Genomic DNA, 20,274 nt, shown 5'->3' with positions numbered 1-20,274 from the left:
TTCTCTGGCATAGGCATCATTTTTTGGGGGGTGGGTTGCAACCCAATAATCCAAACCACCCACAACAACCCTCCCAATATCATATCTTAATGATCAATAATGAATGTTAAGTATTATAAACACAAAATGTGGTAGATTCTCTCAATTTAGCAGTACTACCCAAGTCTCTAGTCTGTACAAACCATATTTTATACGGACACAAACAGTCTCAAACTCCGTGGAGGCACTTTAGCAAGCTCAGCTTATGCTAATGTAGCTAGCTATAAAGCTAAGTCTGAAGCTGGTAACCATGGCAACTAGCACACACAGAAGAGGAGAGGCGGAGTAGTTGAACACATGGACCGGCTTTATTCAAACATCACACTGACTATAAAGCTTACAGCGGCTACAGCTGGAGTTACTTTTCACACCGTTCACCGGAGAGAGAGACAAACAACACAACACAACATGGCTACGTGCTGACTACGTCACACATTACCCAGAAGGCCACCTGCTTAAAGGGGAATGGTCAGCGGCCATGAGACAAGTGAAGAGAGACTGAGGACAGAAGATCCCCTAAAGTGGAGCTGTGTGGACATTAAACAGCTGTTTTAGCACAATATCCCATGTGCCACAAGTATCAACATACATTTCTACATAGTTCCCCATCGCTGAGCCTGTTTTGTGTTTGTAAACCTTTCATCATCTAATCTGGACAAAAGCAAGCTGTGTGTCTGTCATGTTGGGAAGTAAAGCGCACTGCTGTGTGAAGGTGAGGCAACATGTCTGTATGTCTTATTGTTTGTCTGTTGTGTGAGTGATGCATGTACATGAATTTCCCTCAGGATAAATAAAGAGGATATCCACCATATATATCATATTTATAATAAGAAATAAATAAATTAATTAAATATTTCTGTTTCCCGGTTCGGGATGTAAATGAAAAATGCAGATGGAGGATGCTGATCTACCGATTTTTTTCTGCCGTTTAAAGCTTTGTAATAGAGGAAGTTCCATTCCTGGAGTTCGATTCCCCCCCCAGGACCCAGACCGGACAAGACTGTTGGGCACCACTCCAGAGACCGGACCAGGTGACCAGAGAATATGTACCGGAAAAAACAGAACAAATCACCCACTAAGATGACTTGTTTATGGACAGAATCTAACATACTTGTTCATTACATGTAAATATATATATATAATCATTTCACTATTTAATTAATTATTTCGTGGTCCTGTTGAAGTGCTTCATGAATTTATTTTATCTGTCAAACTCACCCATCGAGGTCAGTGGGCGGGTCTGGCCCCGCCCACTGACCTCTGTTTTCCCCAGCAAATGGTTTGGCAATTGAGCCTTCGCGAAGCCCCGCCCCCCCCCCCCGTTACTGTTGCTATGCTAGCCTGATTTCTGTTGTCTGAAGTTCGGTAGGAAAATGTCCGGTCAACATCAGTCCGGTGATCAGAAAGGAAAAGAAAAGAGAATACGACAATATAGGGTGAAGAATTTTTCTAAACAAATGTTTTTTCAAAAAAGGTGGTGACGGTGAAGCTGGGACGAGAAACGTAGCAAGGTAAGAAACAGAGCAGTTAGCTTGTACGGTAAGCTAACTGACCAGCTCTAATGCTAACGTCCATTAGCCTAGCTTGTATTAAAGCCCGACACAAATGAGGGGGAGCAAGTTACTTCAGTTTTTTGGCGTTATTTCCGCACAAACATATTGACCGCAAATTTAGAAGTACTCTTCAGACACACACGAGGACCGGGACATTACTTGTTGTTCATGTTTTTTTGTGCAGAAAGACAGACCTGTATTCAGCTGTGAGTGATGAGAATTGGGCCGTGTTGTCAGTGATGTCCACAGAAGACATCCAAACTCTGGATACAAGCTAATGATTGTTCCAGGTAATAATAAGGCCACGATGTATAATGTAGAATGAGCCCATCGTTATGGAGAAATAATCCAGGTAGGATGAGGATTATACATCGTGACAATGAACAGTAATGTTAGACTAGCATAAATAGAAATCAAGTGGAGTAAAGAGGACAATATTTGTCCTTCAAATGTAGTGAAGTGAAAGTAAAAGTATCCCCCAAAAATAATACTCAAGTAAAGTACAGATACTCATAAACTGTACTGAAGTACAGTACTCAAGTAAATGTACTTCGTTACTGCCCATCCCTTCAACCAACTAGCTGTTTGGTAAAAAGAATAAAGGTGTCTTCCTAACAGGAGTTGTGCTATTACCACTCACGAATCAAATAATCAGTCAACTGAATGAAAGTTGGTCCCACTTTCTGCTTTGCTGTGTCTTAGCTGTAATGTAAAGCCAGCCAGATAGCGAATCTTGCTAACTGGCTAACTGCTAACTGACTTTGTCGCCATGGTTACAGCAGATGGTGAAAATTGGGGGCCAACACATGTTCAGCTTTAGTAAACAGTTAAATGTCGGATATAAACATTAAGCACCCTCATTTATAATGATGACTAAAGGTAACGTCATTAATCTCTCGTTAAGTCCGGTAATAACGGGTCACTGTGGGTGTGTAGCCACAGCACCTCCAGGTAGAGCACCTGTAAAAGTTGTCTATTATGGTGTGTTGAATCTTATAGTCACAACTGTGTATGTCAGTTAAGGCAACAACAGCAATGACTGTTAAAAACACTGCTGCTCTTCTCTTTAATTGATTATTATTAATGTCAAAAAATAAAAAGTTTAAAGTTTTATGAATAAACTCTTAAATAAATTAAGTTTATGTTCCTAATTTGATCAAGTTTTCTTTTATTCCTCAAAACAATTTAAAACAGTACTGTAAAGAACTGGATCGATAAATATTAATAGTATCAGTATATAGATTACAGTTGATCACATATTCAAAGCTTCCAGACTTAAAAAAAAAAAAAAAAAAAAAACACGAACACAAAACAGTATAAAGGGGCAGCGTATCTGACAGGGGCCTGAGTTATCCTCAGGTGGATATCTCAAAGTTACACCCTTGTTCTCTGGTATTGTGTACGCAATCCGCTGGTGACAGCTCACCTAATCTGATAAGTCCAAATGGATGTCCACCTTTATTGTTCTTTAATAAAAGGAGTCTAGTGATCTTACATAATTTACTGCAGGCGCTGTTCACCTTCAACCTGAGCAGAGGTCTACTTAAACAAATATTGAAATTTCCCATGGGGCCTTTAAATCTCTGTTTCTCTGTGGGATGTGTTTCACAATGACCTCACAAAGACAAAGCTTTGTTTAACAATTTCCTGAAAGAACATGATATTCGGGTAGCACGGGTGTTGCCTCTTTGCCATTGACACTGTTGCCCCACAATAAGAAGGTTCCCGGGCCTGGGGCCTTTCTGTGCTGAGTTTTTATATTCTTATATTTTATATTCTTTATTTCATGCATCTTTAGTGGTGACTCTAAATTGTCTATAGGTCTGAAGTGAGTGTGAGTGGTTGTTCATCTCTGTCTGTCTGTGTGCGTTGGCCCTGTGATGAACTGGCAGCCTGTCCAGGGGCTGGCAACCCCTGGACAGGCTGCCCCCCCCCAACCCAATGTGAGTAAACTGGGACTGGCTCCAGATACCCCGTGACCCAGAAACGGATAAGCGGAAGAAGATAGACGAATTAACAATATTGTCCACCTATTTATGTTCTTAAAGTCACTGTATACTACTGAACAACCTTTTTTATTGTTTCATGTCCATCTCTTATGTTCAGTGGAAGGGTGATGTGACTTTGGTTATGTCTCGTCTGTCTGCAGAGATGTTTGTGAATTTTGGATTAGGTGCATAATGTTTCTCAGATGATTTGTCTGTCTTCTAAATTTAGCTGCTACAGAATTCCCCTGATGTCTTGATTTGTTCACACATACACAATCACTCAATTTAACTTCAAACCCCCTGACAATACGACTTTCTCTCTGGACTTGGGATATAATAACAACACAGCACTTCCAGCTGTAACTGTCCACCTGGTGTCACTAAAGTCTCTTACAGAAACTCTGGAAATACTTCTTCCTGGCTGTTCCTTCTCTTTTTACTTCATCTACACTGTGAGTTCATCGCTGCTGTCACCCATAAATCACATTTGGTGCAGGTCAAGACAAAATTACACACAGAGTTTCAGTTTAAATTCAGCATTTCTAGAATTTCTTGCTTCAGCAGTACTGTGCGATTCATACTAATACTGCAGACAGTGAGCATGTAGCCAGAAGCTATTCTGCACACAATAAATGAACTAGTAAAAAAACTGCAGCTCAAAAGCTCTATTGAAGAGAAATTTTAATAAAAGGAAATAAAAACATCTTAATTTATCCATTTTAATTTTAGGATTTACATTGCTTTTATTTTATTTATTTGTTTTATTTTATATTTTTTTTTTACATTTTCTTTATTTGCTATGTTTATTCTCTGTATGTAATCCATTATGCAATCCACTGTGTCCAACATTAATCCAAGTTGACGACAACTGAATTTGGTGTTTGTCCTGGGACAGCATTACCTTGTGCAATGAGTGAAGTGGATACATGTTGCAACAAAAATAACAGCAAAACTCAGATTGAAGATGTTAACTAAGCTTGGTCTTTTAAATTCAAGACACCAACCATTTCCCATCAGCAGTTGATGGCCTGGGTGTGGTGTCATAATCATCTTAAATGCTTGTCCATGTATGTTGGTTCAGTTTTATCAAACTATTACGCAAACCAAACAAACTTGATGGCCAATATAAGGTTTTATTGACACATACATAGTTCCCCAATTTAATACACAGTAACAGATGTTGGTCAATCATTAACAGCTGTATATTAAAGTTCTCGTTTCTCTCCACAGCAGAGGTCACTTTGGTCCAAGGTTAAGTCAGCTCTTCTGAACTCACACTGTTGAGTTATGGGGATGATGTAAAGCAGTCAGGAAGGGAGGAACATGGTAAAGTGTTTCTTTTATTATTATTTTTATTATTGTTGTTTTTATGTACTAAAGCAACTGGAGTTGTATTGTCTTAAGGCCATAGTTCACTTTAGTACTGAGTTGGGTGTAAGATGACACAAACTGGCTCAGAATGAGGATCGGACGAGTGCTAATAAAGTAAAATCTAAAATAATTAACTTATTTACTCCATCTATGAAAAGAACCAGAAAAGCCTCTACTTTTACTTATCAATAGCTCCTATTTTAATTTACATTGCCATCTTTATCAGATTTATTTTATTAGCACAGCATGAGTTACTTTAAAAAGCTCTCCGCTTTATTCAGCTATTTTCATTTATTTATTCTTTCCAACTGTTTCCATTTGACTGTTTTTTAAACCATGTCCGAAGGGACTCAGTGTTACTCTGCCAGGAAGTACAGAGCATAGGAGGTGATGTAGTTGTGTAACAAGGGAACCCAAAGCAAATCTGTCATCCATGTGTCCATGTCTTTGGCATAGTCTGTCAATGCACTACATTTGAAGAACAGCTGAAAATCATTCACAAAACAGCTGTACCCCGAAAAAATACTGCATACAGACAACATTTGCAAGTTACTGTCAGATAGCAGTTTTTTTCATTGCTTTTAGTTAGGATGGGGTTTTTTTTAGTTTTTATTTCAAGAACAATCTAATAAATGATGATGTGGAAAGAGCTGCATTGTCGAGCTGTCCGGTCCACAGTTTTACTGTTCTGGTTCACTGTGCTCAGTGCACTAGTTTTGGCCACAGCAGGAGGCTGTTTTCTGAGAGAAACCTCTAAAAATCCACACAGCAATAGAGGCCAGCTGGTGAACATAGTAGAGCATTCAGCAGCTGAAGATCCATATATTTCCCTGAGGATTTCCTTTAGAGACCATGTGTTATGGGACCAAAAACTTCTGTTGCCTACAAGTGGCCCAAAAAGGTTTACAGGGATCACAATCTGTGACAGTGCCCACAATTACATATACACAAAGTAGAGTAAATTGTGACACAAACTAACCATCAGCCTCTCCGACACACTACTTAAAACAGTCACCCATATTATTTGTAATCTTTTACCTTGACATTTTCTTGTGTATGAGTCCAGGATAAGTCCGGGTTCTTTTTGAACCCCTGTCTGAGCAGGGAATCAGCTACAATTTGATGATCTGATTTGCACCACAAATCACAGGGTGGCTTCAGGCATGCGATTAACTGGACAGCCATGTTCAGTGAGACGTGTGGATAAGCTCCTCGGGGGGGGGTCGCGTTTCAGTATAACCATGTCTGTCACTGGAACAAAGACCTGCCTTTGTCCAGTCAAGATGTCGATAGAAAAAGAAAGGTTGAAAAACTGTATTCATGCACTTGGGAGGTATGAATTAGATGCGTTTTATATTTTATGAGGTGAATATTGACAGATCATCCACACCGTCAATAAAAATTCAATCAGACTAAACCCAGAGAAAATCTGTAATTTTTTAGCGTGCTTTAATGTTAACCTTGTCATGTTTTCTGTGCACTAAATAATCATTTATACAGCTGTGTTGTTTGCCCAAATCTTTGCCAGTTGGATGATTTAAATATTTTCATGATGTTCAGATAATTTTCTGCCTCTACAACAATGATCTGGAAAGAGCTTTGAAATATGACATGCCAGATTGAAACACTACACCTTTGGCCTTGTCTTAAATGAAAAGAGGCAGATTTTTCCTTTACAAAGCAGCTGCTGAAAGAAATTGGATGAAAAAGTTTAAGATCACTGTCAAAGCTAATCAGGCTTATGTGGATAGGTAAAATAAAGTAGCAAACAGTAGGAAACAAACAGCAGGTCATAATTCACCCACGGCATCTTACTGCTCTCTGTTCAGATGACACATTCAGTCCTTCGCGTTTTTTCAGTTTTGCTGTTTGAATAACTGTGAGTTGTATTTCATTTTAGTTAATGGTTGGATGGTTTGCACAGTGTGCCCATGGCATTTTACTGAATGTGATGATAAAATATCCAACATAATATCTGGGTCGCTATGTCTAAAAATACAGCTGTGAGCACTAACAAAGCTATTTCACTTTGAGGGTGACATTTACTCTTCAATGTTTTTTTTTTTTTTTCTGTTGTTGTTGATAAAAACATCAATAGTATTACAGAAAGCCTTATATTTCTGTCAAACAAAAAACATACACCCTTTAACTCACAGGATTTAATTAACATATACTACAGCCATTGCTGTTTTTAGCTTTGTTGGCCTGACCAGTCTTTATATTTGTGAAGATTAAAATATCTCAACTACTGACAGGATTGAGTGTGAGAGTTCAGACAGGGAAGTACAGCAGTAAATACAACGCCCAACATATTTTACTTTTCCTAATTTACTCAGGAATTCTATAAATTGGATTAAATTGAAATCTATTTTTACTGCTTCAGTTAGTGTGGTAGACTTTGTCCTTGGAGATCCTCCAGGCTCCTTTTGTTGTTTCTTCTGTTAAGCAGGACTCTGTCCTCAAGTCCCTCTGATGCTGTGTGAGGGTACAAGACATGATGAAGATGACAGCAACAGAATGACAACAGCCCGCTGTGCTGAGTCAATCTCCCCCATGCGGCGCCACTGTGAAATTCTGTCTTTTCTATGTTTTTTAGTCGTTTACAACGTCCTGTTTTACTTTCCTTTTTACTGTCATATTTCATCTGTGTTTTGTGTAGTTTTAGTTGCTGTTGTTGCCTACCAAGTTTCCACACACACCTGATTCCTGTTTGTAATTAAGCTTCCCATATATAAACCCTGAGTTAGCACTCACCCTCTCGTGTTGTCGCTGTCACCTTTGTGTGCTGATGTGCGCTGCTGTCTGGCTTCTCTTGTTTGCATGCCTGCTTTTTGACTCTGGCTTGATTTATGGACTTTGGTTTTTGTGCTTTTTCACCTGAATGGATTTGTTCGCCCTTGCGTCATCCTTACTCCTCTCACACAACAACCAGCATCTTCCTGCCTCCTGATTAGTCACTCCATTCCCATCATGCACAAGACTTCAAAGAGAAAAAAAATCAAGGTCGTTGTAAATGATCTGGAGCTACCACAGAATTTAATGGGTTCTTGCCTGGCCTTTTGCTGCACTTCATCCAGGTCAGTGCAAGTAGTTTCAGTACTTACTGTGATCCTCTTGACAGCAATCAAACATGTGACTGAACACATAACCACCTTTTCTGAGGTAATAAAATAAAGGTTGTTCACGATTCTGAGTTGCGTTTCAAGTCACTGCGTGCGACTTGAGTCCTCATCTCATGTATGGAGGTCTGCCAGGTTTTGAAGTTATGATCAAAGCCCACCGAGGTGTTGCCTAATAAAAATATATTCACATCAGGCAATTGCAGTGTCTGGTAGACAAGATTAATAAACCTGCAACAACACACTGCTCCATAGAGGGTTTGCAGTTGCTGTGAACTGACTAATTGGTCTGGCAATCTTCTGAATCCTCACAGTCCCTTTCTTCACACACTGATAGGTCATCTGTGTGGAGGCGAGAGAGCAGCCAGGCATCCAACTTCCCTCGCACAATTTTTTTTTTTTTTTTTTTGAAAGCACTCTGTCCTTCCTGCAAGACATGAATGTCTTCCATGAATGTCTTCCAGGAAAGACACCCCAGTTCTTTGAATGATATTACCTCCTCCTTGTCCCTTTCCTTTTAGCAAATTGCCATTCTAAGTTTGGCTGGAATTCAAGGATTTAGAGATGCCCGATGCATAAACCCTTCGAATGAAAGTCTCTGCAGGATTACAAGAACGTGAATATAATCTGTGAATCTGCAGACCGACACACACACACACATATGCGTTCATGTGCAAACATCTGTCAACAGGCAAACCTCTCGCCATGACTACCGCACACTCGCAGGAGCTTGTCACTGTTGTTCACTACAATACTGTCTTTGCATGAAGGATTGGAGAAAGTCATCCAATCACGATGAGTAATTTCCATTTTTAGTATAAGAAAGTTGTTTTTGATTTGTTTTCAAATCAGAAACACGTGCTAGATATTTTCATCCCCAGATCTTGAGCAACTCGCTTAAATGCTGCCATTGTGGTTGGTTGTGGTGGGGTGACGCATAGTATTTCGGGTAATCCCCCCCCCCCCCCTCCAAAAAAATAAAAATGTTTGTAAATCTCGAGGTCTTCTTCCAGTGCAATTGCATAGCTTTCCTATCAAGGGACTGCAGGGAAAGGAGATGGTGAGAAGTGGCTCAGAAGGAGGAGGAAAGAGAGAGAGAGGGAGAGGACATTCATGCACTTACTTGCATACACCCACGCCTAGCTTCTCGCCAGACACCCACACACACTTTCTCAGAGTCGCTGCATACAGATCAGAGCACCTGCTTTGCAGCCACTCTGTGTGGATCCTGTCGTGACGCCAAGATGCTTTCTTGTGGCTGGCTGCTGGCTCTGTCTCTGGCAGCACTGGCAGGTAAAAAGTTCATCTTTATCCTCACTGATCAGTGTGAAGAAGTTAATCTCATTGCTGTGATGAGCAATATTTCCTTCTTTGTAGGATTGGGAAAGAAAGTGGGAAGTGGTGTAAAATGGTCATATTTATTGGATGTGCATGCATGTGTCTGTTGGTTTACTTACTGGGACTCTGCATGAAATTTGTCATAATACATATTGTCTGACCTGCTCTTACCTTTTCCTTTTCGCTTTTTTCCTTACTTTGACTGTCCAGAGGGTTTGTCCTCATAATTCCTGAAATTTTATTCACTATGACTTCACAAATTGCTCCGATATTGTGTCATAACTGATTCAGCGTGAGAAAGAACAGCAGTGTACAGCACTCTTTTTTTTTTTTTTAACCACTTTGTGTTCATTTCAGAAAATATCCTAGGTGCTGTTACATATGAGCAAACTGAGAGAAACTGCTCCCTGTCCCCACCGGTAAGATTAACCTATAAATGTAATCATTATGATGTTAATTATTCACAGTTATTGTTGAGTTTATTCATAAAACTAAGTCATAAAACTGCCTAACAATAGTTGCACATTTCACACTTTCAAACAGGTTGCATGAGTTTTACAAAGTTACAGTTAAGGATTACTACACATGCAGTACAGTTAATGATTACAGTGCGAGATAGAGAAAGGATGAGTCAGCAGGTCCATCATTTAATGAAATCTGAACAGTTTTTCACTCGTCCGTCTGTGTGGGAGAGCTTGTTTCAATAGATACTTGTAGCGAGTTGTCTTGTGGGAGCCAACTAGTGGAATCCTGAAGTTTAATGGGCTGTTTGAGGGCTGAGACTTTTTTTTTTTTTTAGGGTTGGGAATTCAGTTGTGATGGTCAAGGTTAGGGCCAGGGATTCATGAATACATGATGTCAATTATGGATCCACATCATTATAATGAAATAATCAGGTGTTTGTGTGTGTTACAGTACCTCCCAAGCACAGCAGTAAATACCACTCTCCAGCTGCAAGAGTTACGAGAGCAAATGCTTGAACTGAATATCTCTGCCTACATTATCCCTGGCACTGATGCTCACCTGGTACGTCTGCCGTCTATAAAAGGAATTCATCCTGGTTTTAAAACTTGTTTGTATCCTGCGTGTGTCTCACCCACTCTGTGTCTCACCCAGAGTGAGTATATTGCACCGCGTGATGCCAGGATGGCCTTCATGACCGGCTTTACAGGCTCTGCAGGTACAATGCCTTTCTGCCACCTCTTTCTCCAGCAGCTCCTTGACTTTCATCCCACATCTGAACGATATCGTCTGCATCCCTGCTTTTACTCACAGCACTATTTCCCTCAGTTACAATTTCTTCACGATTGCATGGATACAGAAATGAAAAAGACGGATGACATTGTTTACTTTAGACCTATAATCACACTCCATAAAGAAAAGTCAAGATTCAGGGACCTCCACAGCTGTTGCTTCTTAAGCATACCATGTGAAAGTACAGCAAAGGCTGAAGCAATGACGAAGCCCTGATTTATAACCACCACACATCACCAGTTTGCTATCTCCTCATTGCTTAACCTTCTTCTTTCTCCTCACATACAAACATTTTCCAGGATTAGTTGGCTCTTCAAGCATTGTCTTAAGTCAACTCTGCTATTTTAAAGCTGTCTGTAATTCGCTGTCACCGCATGCCCATCCATAACACAGCTGCTGTCTCTCCAGGCACTGCTGTAGTCACTCACACCAAGGCCGTCCTGTGGACAGACAGCCGCTACTGGGCTCAAGCTGAGAGACAGATGGACTGCAACTGGGAACTGGAAAAAGACGGTGAGGAGTGATGATATTGTGGCCACTTGTTATGGCAACATAACACAAATGGACTCCAATCAAATATCTGTGGTTTTTATGAGCTGGTCTGAAAATATTTGCCTAATGATGGACCACATTTGTACAGGATTAACATGATTATAAATAGCTCTATCACAGACTAAACTCAGACCATGCTTTGAAAAAGCAGAGCATGTGATGCTGGTGGCAGCACATTTGTAAAACTTTAAATTTAACAGAAGGCAACTTTTTTTGTTAATAGGAAAACTCAATACCCATGAGTATTTTTATCCATCAGTGATTTGCATGTTGGAAAGGAAAGCTGAGAGAAAGCATGCAAACTGACCAAATGTCCAATGAGGAAAATATGTTTACAATTTCAGCTATGAATAGACAGCATTCAGCAACATGGGAAAAAAAAAAAATAAAAAACATAAAAAAAAAAACAAAACTACTGAGTCACCATAACTTTTACACAGTGGCAGTTTTTTTTACGTTAACTCTTCAAATTATGATGCTTGTAGTGAAAAAGTATACATTTTTCCTGAAACACAGAAACCATATGAATTGCATCTATTGTGTTAAAGTAGTTTTTTTATTTTTTTTTATTTTTATTTTTTTTGTGTGACTGAGTTAAAAATCTAATTATGTTATCTTGCCATCCTCATTTTGTAAGTATTTTAAATTTAATGCATGTTTTATACTGACTGCATACATTTATCACGAGAAGGAAACTGCATTTATTCTGTCACTTCCCCTATAATCAAAAATAATGTGACTCCAATCTCTGTGTGATGTTTCCCAGTGTCCATCAGCAGTGTGGTAGAGTGGCTGATCTCTACGGTCCCACTGGGTGGCCAAATCGGCTTTGATCCATTCCTCTTCTCCCTCAGTAAGTGTCTATTCTGCATCCATCCTGTCAGTCCAGATTAATGTCAATGAGTTGCTCACCCAAGTAGGTGGAAAATATTTGATGGCACCGGCAGACGCCACACAGGCGGTTTACTTGTGATTGATTCTCTTCAGTACACGTAAGCATCTGCAATTTCCTCCATTAGAAACCCAGGAAGACTATGAACTCAATCTAGGCTCAAGCAATCACAGCCTGAAGTCCATTCCCACTAATCTGGTAGACCGTGTGTGGAAGAAGAGGCCATCTATCCTCTCTGATAAACCCGACCGCCTGCCAGACAGAGTCATACGTAAGCTCCCTTATGTGTCTGTGTGTGCACTGTATAAACATATTGTACTGTAGTCAGTGCTGCCCTTTATGTATTTGCTGATAAATACCTGCAAACTGGACAGGGAGCAATAAGCCCTTGAACAAACACGGCCATAAACAGACTGTTCATGTCTTTATGGCTAGCTAACAGATCAAATCCTAACTTAGAGAGTATGGAAGAGCTTCCAGATAACAAAGTTGTGTGGACACCCATCGGCCTTATTAGTCTTTATGGCCAGAAAAGAGAGCATCATAAACCTAATGGTGACTGTTGTGTTTGTTTGACTGTATGCTGGAGAAAACGGGGTTTAAATTAGTCTTTTACAAATGCAGTTTCACAGTCTGGATGTGAAAGCCTGTTCTTACAAGTAACTAAGTGATGTGCCATTTCCAGATGACAGAAATGCCAAAGGAAAGGGTGAAGTTACTGGAAATGCATCTGCACTTAGTAGGAAGCATCATATTCACAGAGGACTGAACTATTCACACCAATCAATATCAAAAGTGCATGTGAAAAGAAAGCTGTTTGAAGTTCCATCTGTGTAAAGAGCATAGAGGGATGATGAGCAGATGAGGTAGATTGATAAAAGGACATCCACCCCTCTGAAATAACTAAATTTGCGGTCATTTTGGGGTTGTCTCGTGCTGTTTTTACCCACAGCAGAAACTTATAAAGAATAAGATCAGTTTTATGAGGTTAATGTTGTGTTAATATTTTTGAGCTGCTGCCATTTGGCCAAGTAAAGTGAAAAAAGCTTTTATGAGAAAATGAAGATGCATAATGGATAAAAGCACAATAGATCATTGCGTCTGTGTCTACCGTCATGTTTGCAGAAAGTACCTGGCAGGATAAAGTGACTCTCATACGGAGTCAGTTGAGGGACAATCCATACCAACCTACTGCTCTTCTGCTGTCAGCGCTGGATGAAACGGCATGTAAGTAACAGCATGTAACTTTCTTTGTCTTTGAAGATGTTCAAATGTTTCAGTGATGATGTAAAAAACAAGAAACATCCAAGCCTGTTCTTGATTTCTCATTTTTTTCATTTGGTGGCCGCGGCCTCAGGCTTGCTGTCAATATACAGTATGAGGCACACACAACACAAAACAAAAACACAACAGAACAAAGCTCAAGCAGAACTGCCTGAAGTGTTGAAGTCTGAAGTGAAGGATTTATGCAGATAATCTGTTTAGAAAAAATGGCTTTGCTAAACAAATATCGCATTTGTTAATAGGTTTGTCTGACTGTTCTTATATCACAGAAAAAGTCTCCCATACATGAGACACAAATATAATCTGCAAACAGATTCTTTGGGAATTCACCAATCTATTTTTTTTTTGACTTGTTGTTGACTTGAAGTCAAAGCTTCAGTTCACAGTGGTGCTGCCCCAAAGCAGAAATCATCTCAGGTGACATAAATAAATGCTAATTGCTGTTGCTGACAGTCAGGTGTGTTTGTTTATGTTGTCTAGGGCTGTTTAATCTGCGTGGCAGTGACATCCCATACAACCCTTTCTTCTACTCCTACACACTGCTCACGATGGATACAATTTGGTCAGTAAAGTTTTCAGAGAATACATGCAAACACATCACACTCCTTTTCAAGTTTTTCCTCAAAACTCAATGTCTCCATTTGTGTAACTTGATACACAAACCTTTTACCAGTGTATTTTATATATATATATATATTTATATATATATAAAACAGATTTGCAGCATTTCTGAAGCACATCTTCTCCTTTTATTGAATCTACCAGGCTCTTTCTCCACATGGAAAGAGTCACTGAGGAGCTGAAGGTGTACTTGAACGCCTCCTGTAATGGGTCCCTCTGTGTACAGCTGAAAAGCTATGACAGTGTTTTGGCTGAAGTAAAGAAATATGTGGCCCAGCCTAAAGTGAAAGTGTGGATCGGCACAGAATACACAAACTACGCACTTTATGAGATCATTACACCACAGGTAAGCAGATATTTATTACCTAATAAGCTGTCCTGCATAATGTCCCCTTTTTGTATATCGGTGTTATTATTTCTTGCTGTGTGTATATATATGCCGTGTAATATCTGTTCATATTGCTCTGCTGTCTCTGTTTTTTTATATAGTGAGTCACCACTTGTTGGCAGCTACTGAGACTGAAAATCTGCTGTGGACAAAATCTAAAGTTTTTCAAATGAATAAGCAAATCAAAAGACTGTAATGTGGAAGATGTCCTCAATCATAATTTATATACCAAATTTGGTGCGATGAAAAATAGATTTTACATGATCTTAATTTCTCATATCTCTTGTTCCATGATAACATAGAAAAGCTTCCTCTAGAGCCAGAAGGAAATTACGTACTGAGATGATTCATGTTATGATCCGGTGCTGTACAAATGGAACTGACTTTTTTACTTAAATCTCTCCAGAAATTCAACTCTGCAAAAATGTTCTGTCTTACACAGAAAGACTTTGCCCCTTTTGCTCAGCTGTGAATTTAAGCTCAATATTTTTATGAAATGTAAATTATTTTCAAAAGAAGAAAGGCCTCTCTCTTTTTCTCTGCTCTCTCGCTCTCTGCTCTTCATGTAGGACAAGCTAATGACAAGCTCCTACTCTCCTGTGTTGACGACCAAAGCTGTGAAAGATGAGACTGAGCAGCGTGTCCTGAGGAATGCTCATGTACGTTGTGTGCACGTGCATGCAGGCCCATAGTCACTGTAATTGCATATCAAAAAATAGCTATGGTTTTTAAATTCAAACCTTTCATTTTGCTCTATCAGATAAGGGCAAAAAAATCAGCAAGCAGCTTTCAATGTCAAACCTGAAGGACTTTATGCACATTTTAACTGATTGACTGAACACTTCACTAAATAGCTGCCTTGATTCCCCCCCCCACTGTGTGCGTCACTGTGGCTTTCTGCAGGTGAGGGATGCAGTGGCTGTCATCCAGCTGCTGATGTGGCTGGAGAAGGCTGTGCCTGCCGGGAAGGAGACTGAGCTAACTGCCGCAGAATACGTCAACAAATGTCGCAGGTGAAATTAATGCTCAAAGGACTTGTAGCAAAAGGCAGACAGCTGCAAAGACACTGAGGGTCAAATTCAGAAATGTCCATGCAAAACTGTGAAGGCATTTATATATTAATCATTACAGCAAACAGAAAGACAGCAAAGGCCCAAGCTTTGAAACGATCTCTGCGAGTGGACCTAATGCCGCTCTTGCCCATTACAAGTAAGATTGTCACTCTCAGTTTTTTTTATTTCTAAGTTATAAATAAATATCTATAAATACCCCTCAGAATTCGCCCACACTGACATAATTTTACAACCACTTTCAGACAGTTGCTTTTATTTCCTGTTTTTATCTGTCACAGCCCAACAGCAGAAACGAGCAGGAGGCTGACTGTTGATGAGATGTACCTGGTTGACTCCGGGGGCCAGTATCTGTGAGTGAAAGCTCTCTAGTGACACACTCTTTCGGTTTCATGTCACATTGCTTGTATTTGAAGTGTCTCATCCCGTCTCTCACTACTGCTATTAGGGACGGGACCACAGACATCACACGGACAGTTCACTGGGGAACCCCCACAGCAATGCAAAGGGTAAAACTTTGAAGGTCATTTTCAAGGTGTAGCTGTTGAAGGAGATATTTATGTCTGAGAAATGGACAATGTGGACTCAGTCACCAGAATGAATATAATACTATAAAGTAAAAATATGTTGCCTATATAGGTGTAGGGTAGTGTATAGTATAAATGGATAATATGAGAACATCGATACTGATGGGAATGACGATATGAAGATATATAGTCATTAACTATATCTCTTGCTTCACAGGAGGCCTTCACTCGAGTGCTTATGGGAAACATTGAGATATCTCGAACCATATTTCCTTCTGGGACGAGAGGTGCGGGTGCAGAACTGTTATGCAGCTTATAAATGAGATTCCACTCTGAAACTGATCCCAGTTTCACCACTAGAGAGCTCTGTGGTTCCACTCTGCATCACTTTCTGAGCTGATGTGTTTCCGTATGAGCAGCAGGATATCTGATTCAAGATTCGTCTGTGTGGGTTTTGTTCAACAACAGGTGTGAACATAGAGATGCTGGGCCGCCGGGCATTGTGGGAGGTGGGCCTGAACTATGGTCATGGTACTGGACATGGTGTGGGAAACTACTTCAGTGTCCATGAGTGTAAGGCTTGTTTTACTTACGTATACCAACATGCATTCCTCAAATTTGACAACCCCAAGTTTTAACTTCAGCAGTGACATCAAGTAAAAACTATTATCTACTATCTACCAAACTAAAACAGAAGACAGAAAAGAAAGATTTCACTGACTTTTAAAGCGCCAAGATTGTTAAGAACAAAAGTGTGTTTGAGAGTTGACATTAAATTTATCTTTATTACACTGTGGTGCTTATATCAGATTAAGGGAATTCAGCTGACAGCGTAAAACATAAAAAGAACTGAAAAGCCCAAGTCAGTGGTTTTAGCCTTTGTTGCTCTCAAACTGTCCCTCTACCGAAACTTCAGATTTTTTTTCATTGTATTTTAATCAGCATCTGATTTTTCTCAACTCAGCGATAAATATTTTCTGCCTATTATTGAGATGAAAGAAGTTGACAATGAGCAATTTCATTTCTAGGAGCAACTCCACATGACATTTAAACAACTGACCAAATTACAAATGTATTAAGTTTAAGGATCCCAAACTGAGATTCATCAGCAATTCCTCACACCTGAGACGAAACCTGAGATTATTTGCAGTTTTCATTTAAACAAGATTCAGTTAAAACTTTCTAAATAGCGAGAATGCTTACATTCAATGTGCAAATTTGATATTGTGGAACTCAGTAAGCAAATCGTGTCCATTCAGCCTATACAGTCAGCTGGTTTCAGCCCTTTTTCTGTTTGCTACTCTCTGAAACTCTGTGCTCACATATACAGCAGTATGATACTGCTGAAAATCCTATTTAAGTTCTTTTCTGTTCTTGCTAAGACAAGATGAATAGTAAATTTGAAATGCTGGTCCACGTTGGGAAACAAGATGTCTGCCCAAAATAACTTTGGTTTTCTTTTTAAACCATTTGTTACAGAAGCACTAAAATATCCAAGAAAGAGTGGTAGAAACTCTCTTTGAACACGTTAGTTTACCGGAGAAAATTTATGAATATTGTAGAGCGCTAACTACACATTGTAGTTAGCTTTCCGTGCCACAAACTGTACTTTAATTACGTTGTGTTGTCATATTCTTGTAGGGCCAGTTGGTTTTCAGAGCAACAACATCCCTTTCAAAGAAGGCATGTTCACATCTATAGGTAAGAAAAAGCTAACCCACCCAGGAAACATCACATTTCTTAAATGTTAGAATCCAGAAAAATAGCAAAGTAATGTTTTTCTTTAAGAACCGGGATATTACAAGGAGAATGACTTTGGGATCCGGATTGAGGATGTTGTTGTGATCATACCTGCCCAGACAAAGGTAGCTGCAGTGGGACTGCCTAAGTCAGAAGATTACTAGTACATTTTTCTATTTGAATTGTGCTTTTACCAAAAGCAGTGTCATTACTTTGTGAATAATGCCTGCCTCTCTTGCCTTTCCTCAGCATGGCCATAACTTTCTGACCTTTGACACTGTGTCACTGGTTCCATATGACAAAAAGCTGATTGACACGTCTCTCCTCAGCTCAGAACAGGTAAGGAATATTATTTTACATTGCACCTCTTGTCAAGAAGTTGCTAGTAATTAAAATTTTTTAAATAATTGTAACAATAGTAAAAAATGCCTACCAAACACTTTATTTAACATTCCTTGATATTTCTGCCCATTCATATTTACTTATTAGCTTATAGCTACTATATTTAGCTAATATTTACTTCCACTACTTCATTACTTCCTAATGCGATCAGTTTTCTGTATTCCTTTGGGTACAGCATAACACAGATGTGATGTCAGACGGGTCTTTCATTTCCCTGCATTAAGAGCACCGGTTTCCTCTTAAAATCCCCCTTAGCACTTCAGCTCATCTTTGTTTCTCAGCATCGTTTCTGAGCAATCAAAACAAGATCAGGAAAAACAAAACCACGTGCAAATTTTTACTTTACTTGATTGTGTTTCATCATCCGAAGACAAAATTTTCTATCGTTAGAGAATAATTGAATAGTAAAGGGAAGGGCATTAATTCCAGAAAGGGAAAAGACCTGTCTCATCTTTAGGCTGTTTTTTTTTTTTTTCTTTCTTTCTTTCTTTCTTTCTTCAAAGTCGCTTAACTTAAAATGAACATCACACACAAGTATACACAAAAGTATTGATCTCTGGCTCGGCGATCAGTTTAGGAACAACATGGAATACAGCATTATTCGATGCTTCTGTTTGACTTTCACTGAGAGCAGTCTTCTCTCTCCAGCTCCAATGGCTGAACAAATATTACGAGACAATCCGCGAGGTGGTGGGTCCTGAACTGGACAAACAGAAATTGTATGAGGAGAAAGACTGGATGCTCAGAAACACTGAGCCCTTCACGTCACCTGGATCCTCTGCATCTACCTCCATCTCCTCACTTACACTCATTGCACTGGCTGTAGCTCTCGTTCATGACATCATTTGAGCATTTCCATATTTTTTTCCGTTCACTCCATCCTCCGCAGACTTGCACAATGTAACACCTATGCAGTCTCAAATGAGCAGCTATACTAGGTTGAGAGATGCACTGCACTCAAGAATTTTTTTTTTTTTTTTTTTAATTAAAGGATATATTTGTTAAATAATTTAAATATGTAAGTAAATGTCTGACTGTACGTTGTTCAGGGGTTAAATTGATCTTTTAATTTTTGATGTTTTAGCTTTTTGGTGTGTGAACTGGACATTTATATGGCCACCTGATTTTATTTCTGTTTTATTAGTAAAGTAATACTCTTTAAAACTAAGTGGTGCACTTGAGCCATCAATCTGAAACAATTTTACAAAAATTGTGAAGATTGATAGATACAACTACATTATATATAATAAAAAAAAAAATTAAATATTTACACCTGTGCAGTTTCACACGTCTCGTTTTTGCACCTTCTGCACATTTGAAGAGCTTTTGGCAGTAATGAGGTGTTTGCCCGATAAAACATCCTGAAAGTGTGAACAGGCTGCAAAGACAACGCACCATGCATCTGCATGTTCTTGTCAAACATGTGCACCACCAAAGGTACACGAAGAGACCTTTCATGAACAGAAAGCGAGGAAGCCGTTTAAAAAGCATATTCATTCACATGTTTTCAGGTTTGAGATAAAAAGTCCAGAAGGAGGAGCAGCAAATGTTGGATCATTGCTGTACACAACAAATCCATCCTCCTCTTCTTATGTAGCAATCGTTTCAGTCTTTACATGTCGTCATCAGAGATACAGTATTTTTGTCTTCCCGAGTGACCATTGTCTTTTCTGCTGTAGTGGTAAATATATGTTTACTGTACCTGATTTTATTGTAAGGTGGTATCTAAAAATTATTAATTTCCCTACGCGTAAAACATTTCTAAAGCCAGTTTAGTAACTGGAAATATGATCGCTTCTTTTCTTCACCACTGCCAGAACATTGGCGTATTCTTTACTTGCTAGATCCATTAACTCTGAATGACATGTTTCCTGTGCAATATCCTGGTGCTGAATCAGAATAACATAAACAAAACCGGGGAACCATGGCTACATACAGTATCTATGTAGATTTCACTATCTTCATTTGAGATCAAACTTTTGTTGATCATTATTATCCCAGTAAGATCCACAGACAGCTCACACTATGTATGTGCATGTGACAGGAAACTGAAATAGGGCATCGTCTTATGTGGTGTGTGTGTGTGTGTGTGTGTTCACGTTCACACCAAAATAAGTGTAACTTGACAAACATTGC

At 39.3% G+C, this 20,274-nt stretch overlaps 1 protein-coding gene across 3 annotated transcripts; it reads left to right on the top strand.

The window, feature by feature from the left end:
* The first annotated feature begins 1,367 nt into the window (after nucleotides 1-1,367).
* On the top strand, nucleotides 1,368-19,414 carry xpnpep2 (X-prolyl aminopeptidase (aminopeptidase P) 2, membrane-bound). Of its 3 annotated transcripts, XM_029512789.1 has the most exons (23): nucleotides 1,368-1,550; nucleotides 4,811-4,906; nucleotides 7,401-9,363; nucleotides 9,766-9,827; nucleotides 10,324-10,434; nucleotides 10,525-10,588; nucleotides 11,071-11,175; nucleotides 11,981-12,067; nucleotides 12,234-12,377; nucleotides 13,232-13,333; nucleotides 13,871-13,952; nucleotides 14,156-14,357; nucleotides 14,969-15,058; nucleotides 15,303-15,412; nucleotides 15,531-15,608; nucleotides 15,751-15,822; nucleotides 15,918-15,978; nucleotides 16,214-16,283; nucleotides 16,465-16,569; nucleotides 17,638-17,697; nucleotides 17,785-17,861; nucleotides 17,986-18,075; nucleotides 18,787-19,414. In XM_029512789.1, the coding sequence occupies exons 3-23, from the start codon at nucleotides 9,315-9,317 to the stop codon at nucleotides 18,985-18,987; spliced, it is 2,022 nt and encodes a 673-aa protein (XP_029368649.1). In that variant the 5' UTR covers nucleotides 1,368-1,550; nucleotides 4,811-4,906; nucleotides 7,401-9,314; the 3' UTR covers nucleotides 18,988-19,414. The 3 variants fall into 3 exon arrangements, with proteins under 3 accessions (XP_029368649.1, XP_029368651.1, XP_029368652.1); XM_029512791.1 differs by having other exon boundaries at nucleotides 4,814-9,363; XM_029512792.1 differs by lacking the exon at nucleotides 7,401-9,363.
* Nucleotides 19,415-20,274: the final 860 nt, after the last annotated feature.

The sequence above is a fragment of the Echeneis naucrates genome, chromosome 10 (assembly GCF_900963305.1).
Source record: "Echeneis naucrates chromosome 10, fEcheNa1.1, whole genome shotgun sequence".
Classification (NCBI taxonomy): Eukaryota; Metazoa; Chordata; class Actinopteri; order Carangiformes; family Echeneidae; genus Echeneis; species Echeneis naucrates.
The sequence above is the reverse complement of the archived record's forward strand: the minus strand, read 5'-3'. Positions and strand labels throughout refer to the sequence as shown.

Bases quoted from the DNA above. Each gene is read 5' to 3' on its own strand.
- xpnpep2 (XM_029512791.1), top strand. From the start codon at position 9,315: ATGCTTTCTTGTGGCTGGCTGCTGGCTCTGTCTCTGGCAGCACTGGCA. The intron at 12,378-13,231 runs GTAAGCTCCCTT...TCATGTTTGCAG, and splicing joins CCTGCCAGACAGAGTCATAC to AAAGTACCTGGCAGGATAAA. The intron at 15,413-15,530 runs GTGAAATTAATG...TAATCATTACAG, and splicing joins TACGTCAACAAATGTCGCAG to CAAACAGAAAGACAGCAAAG.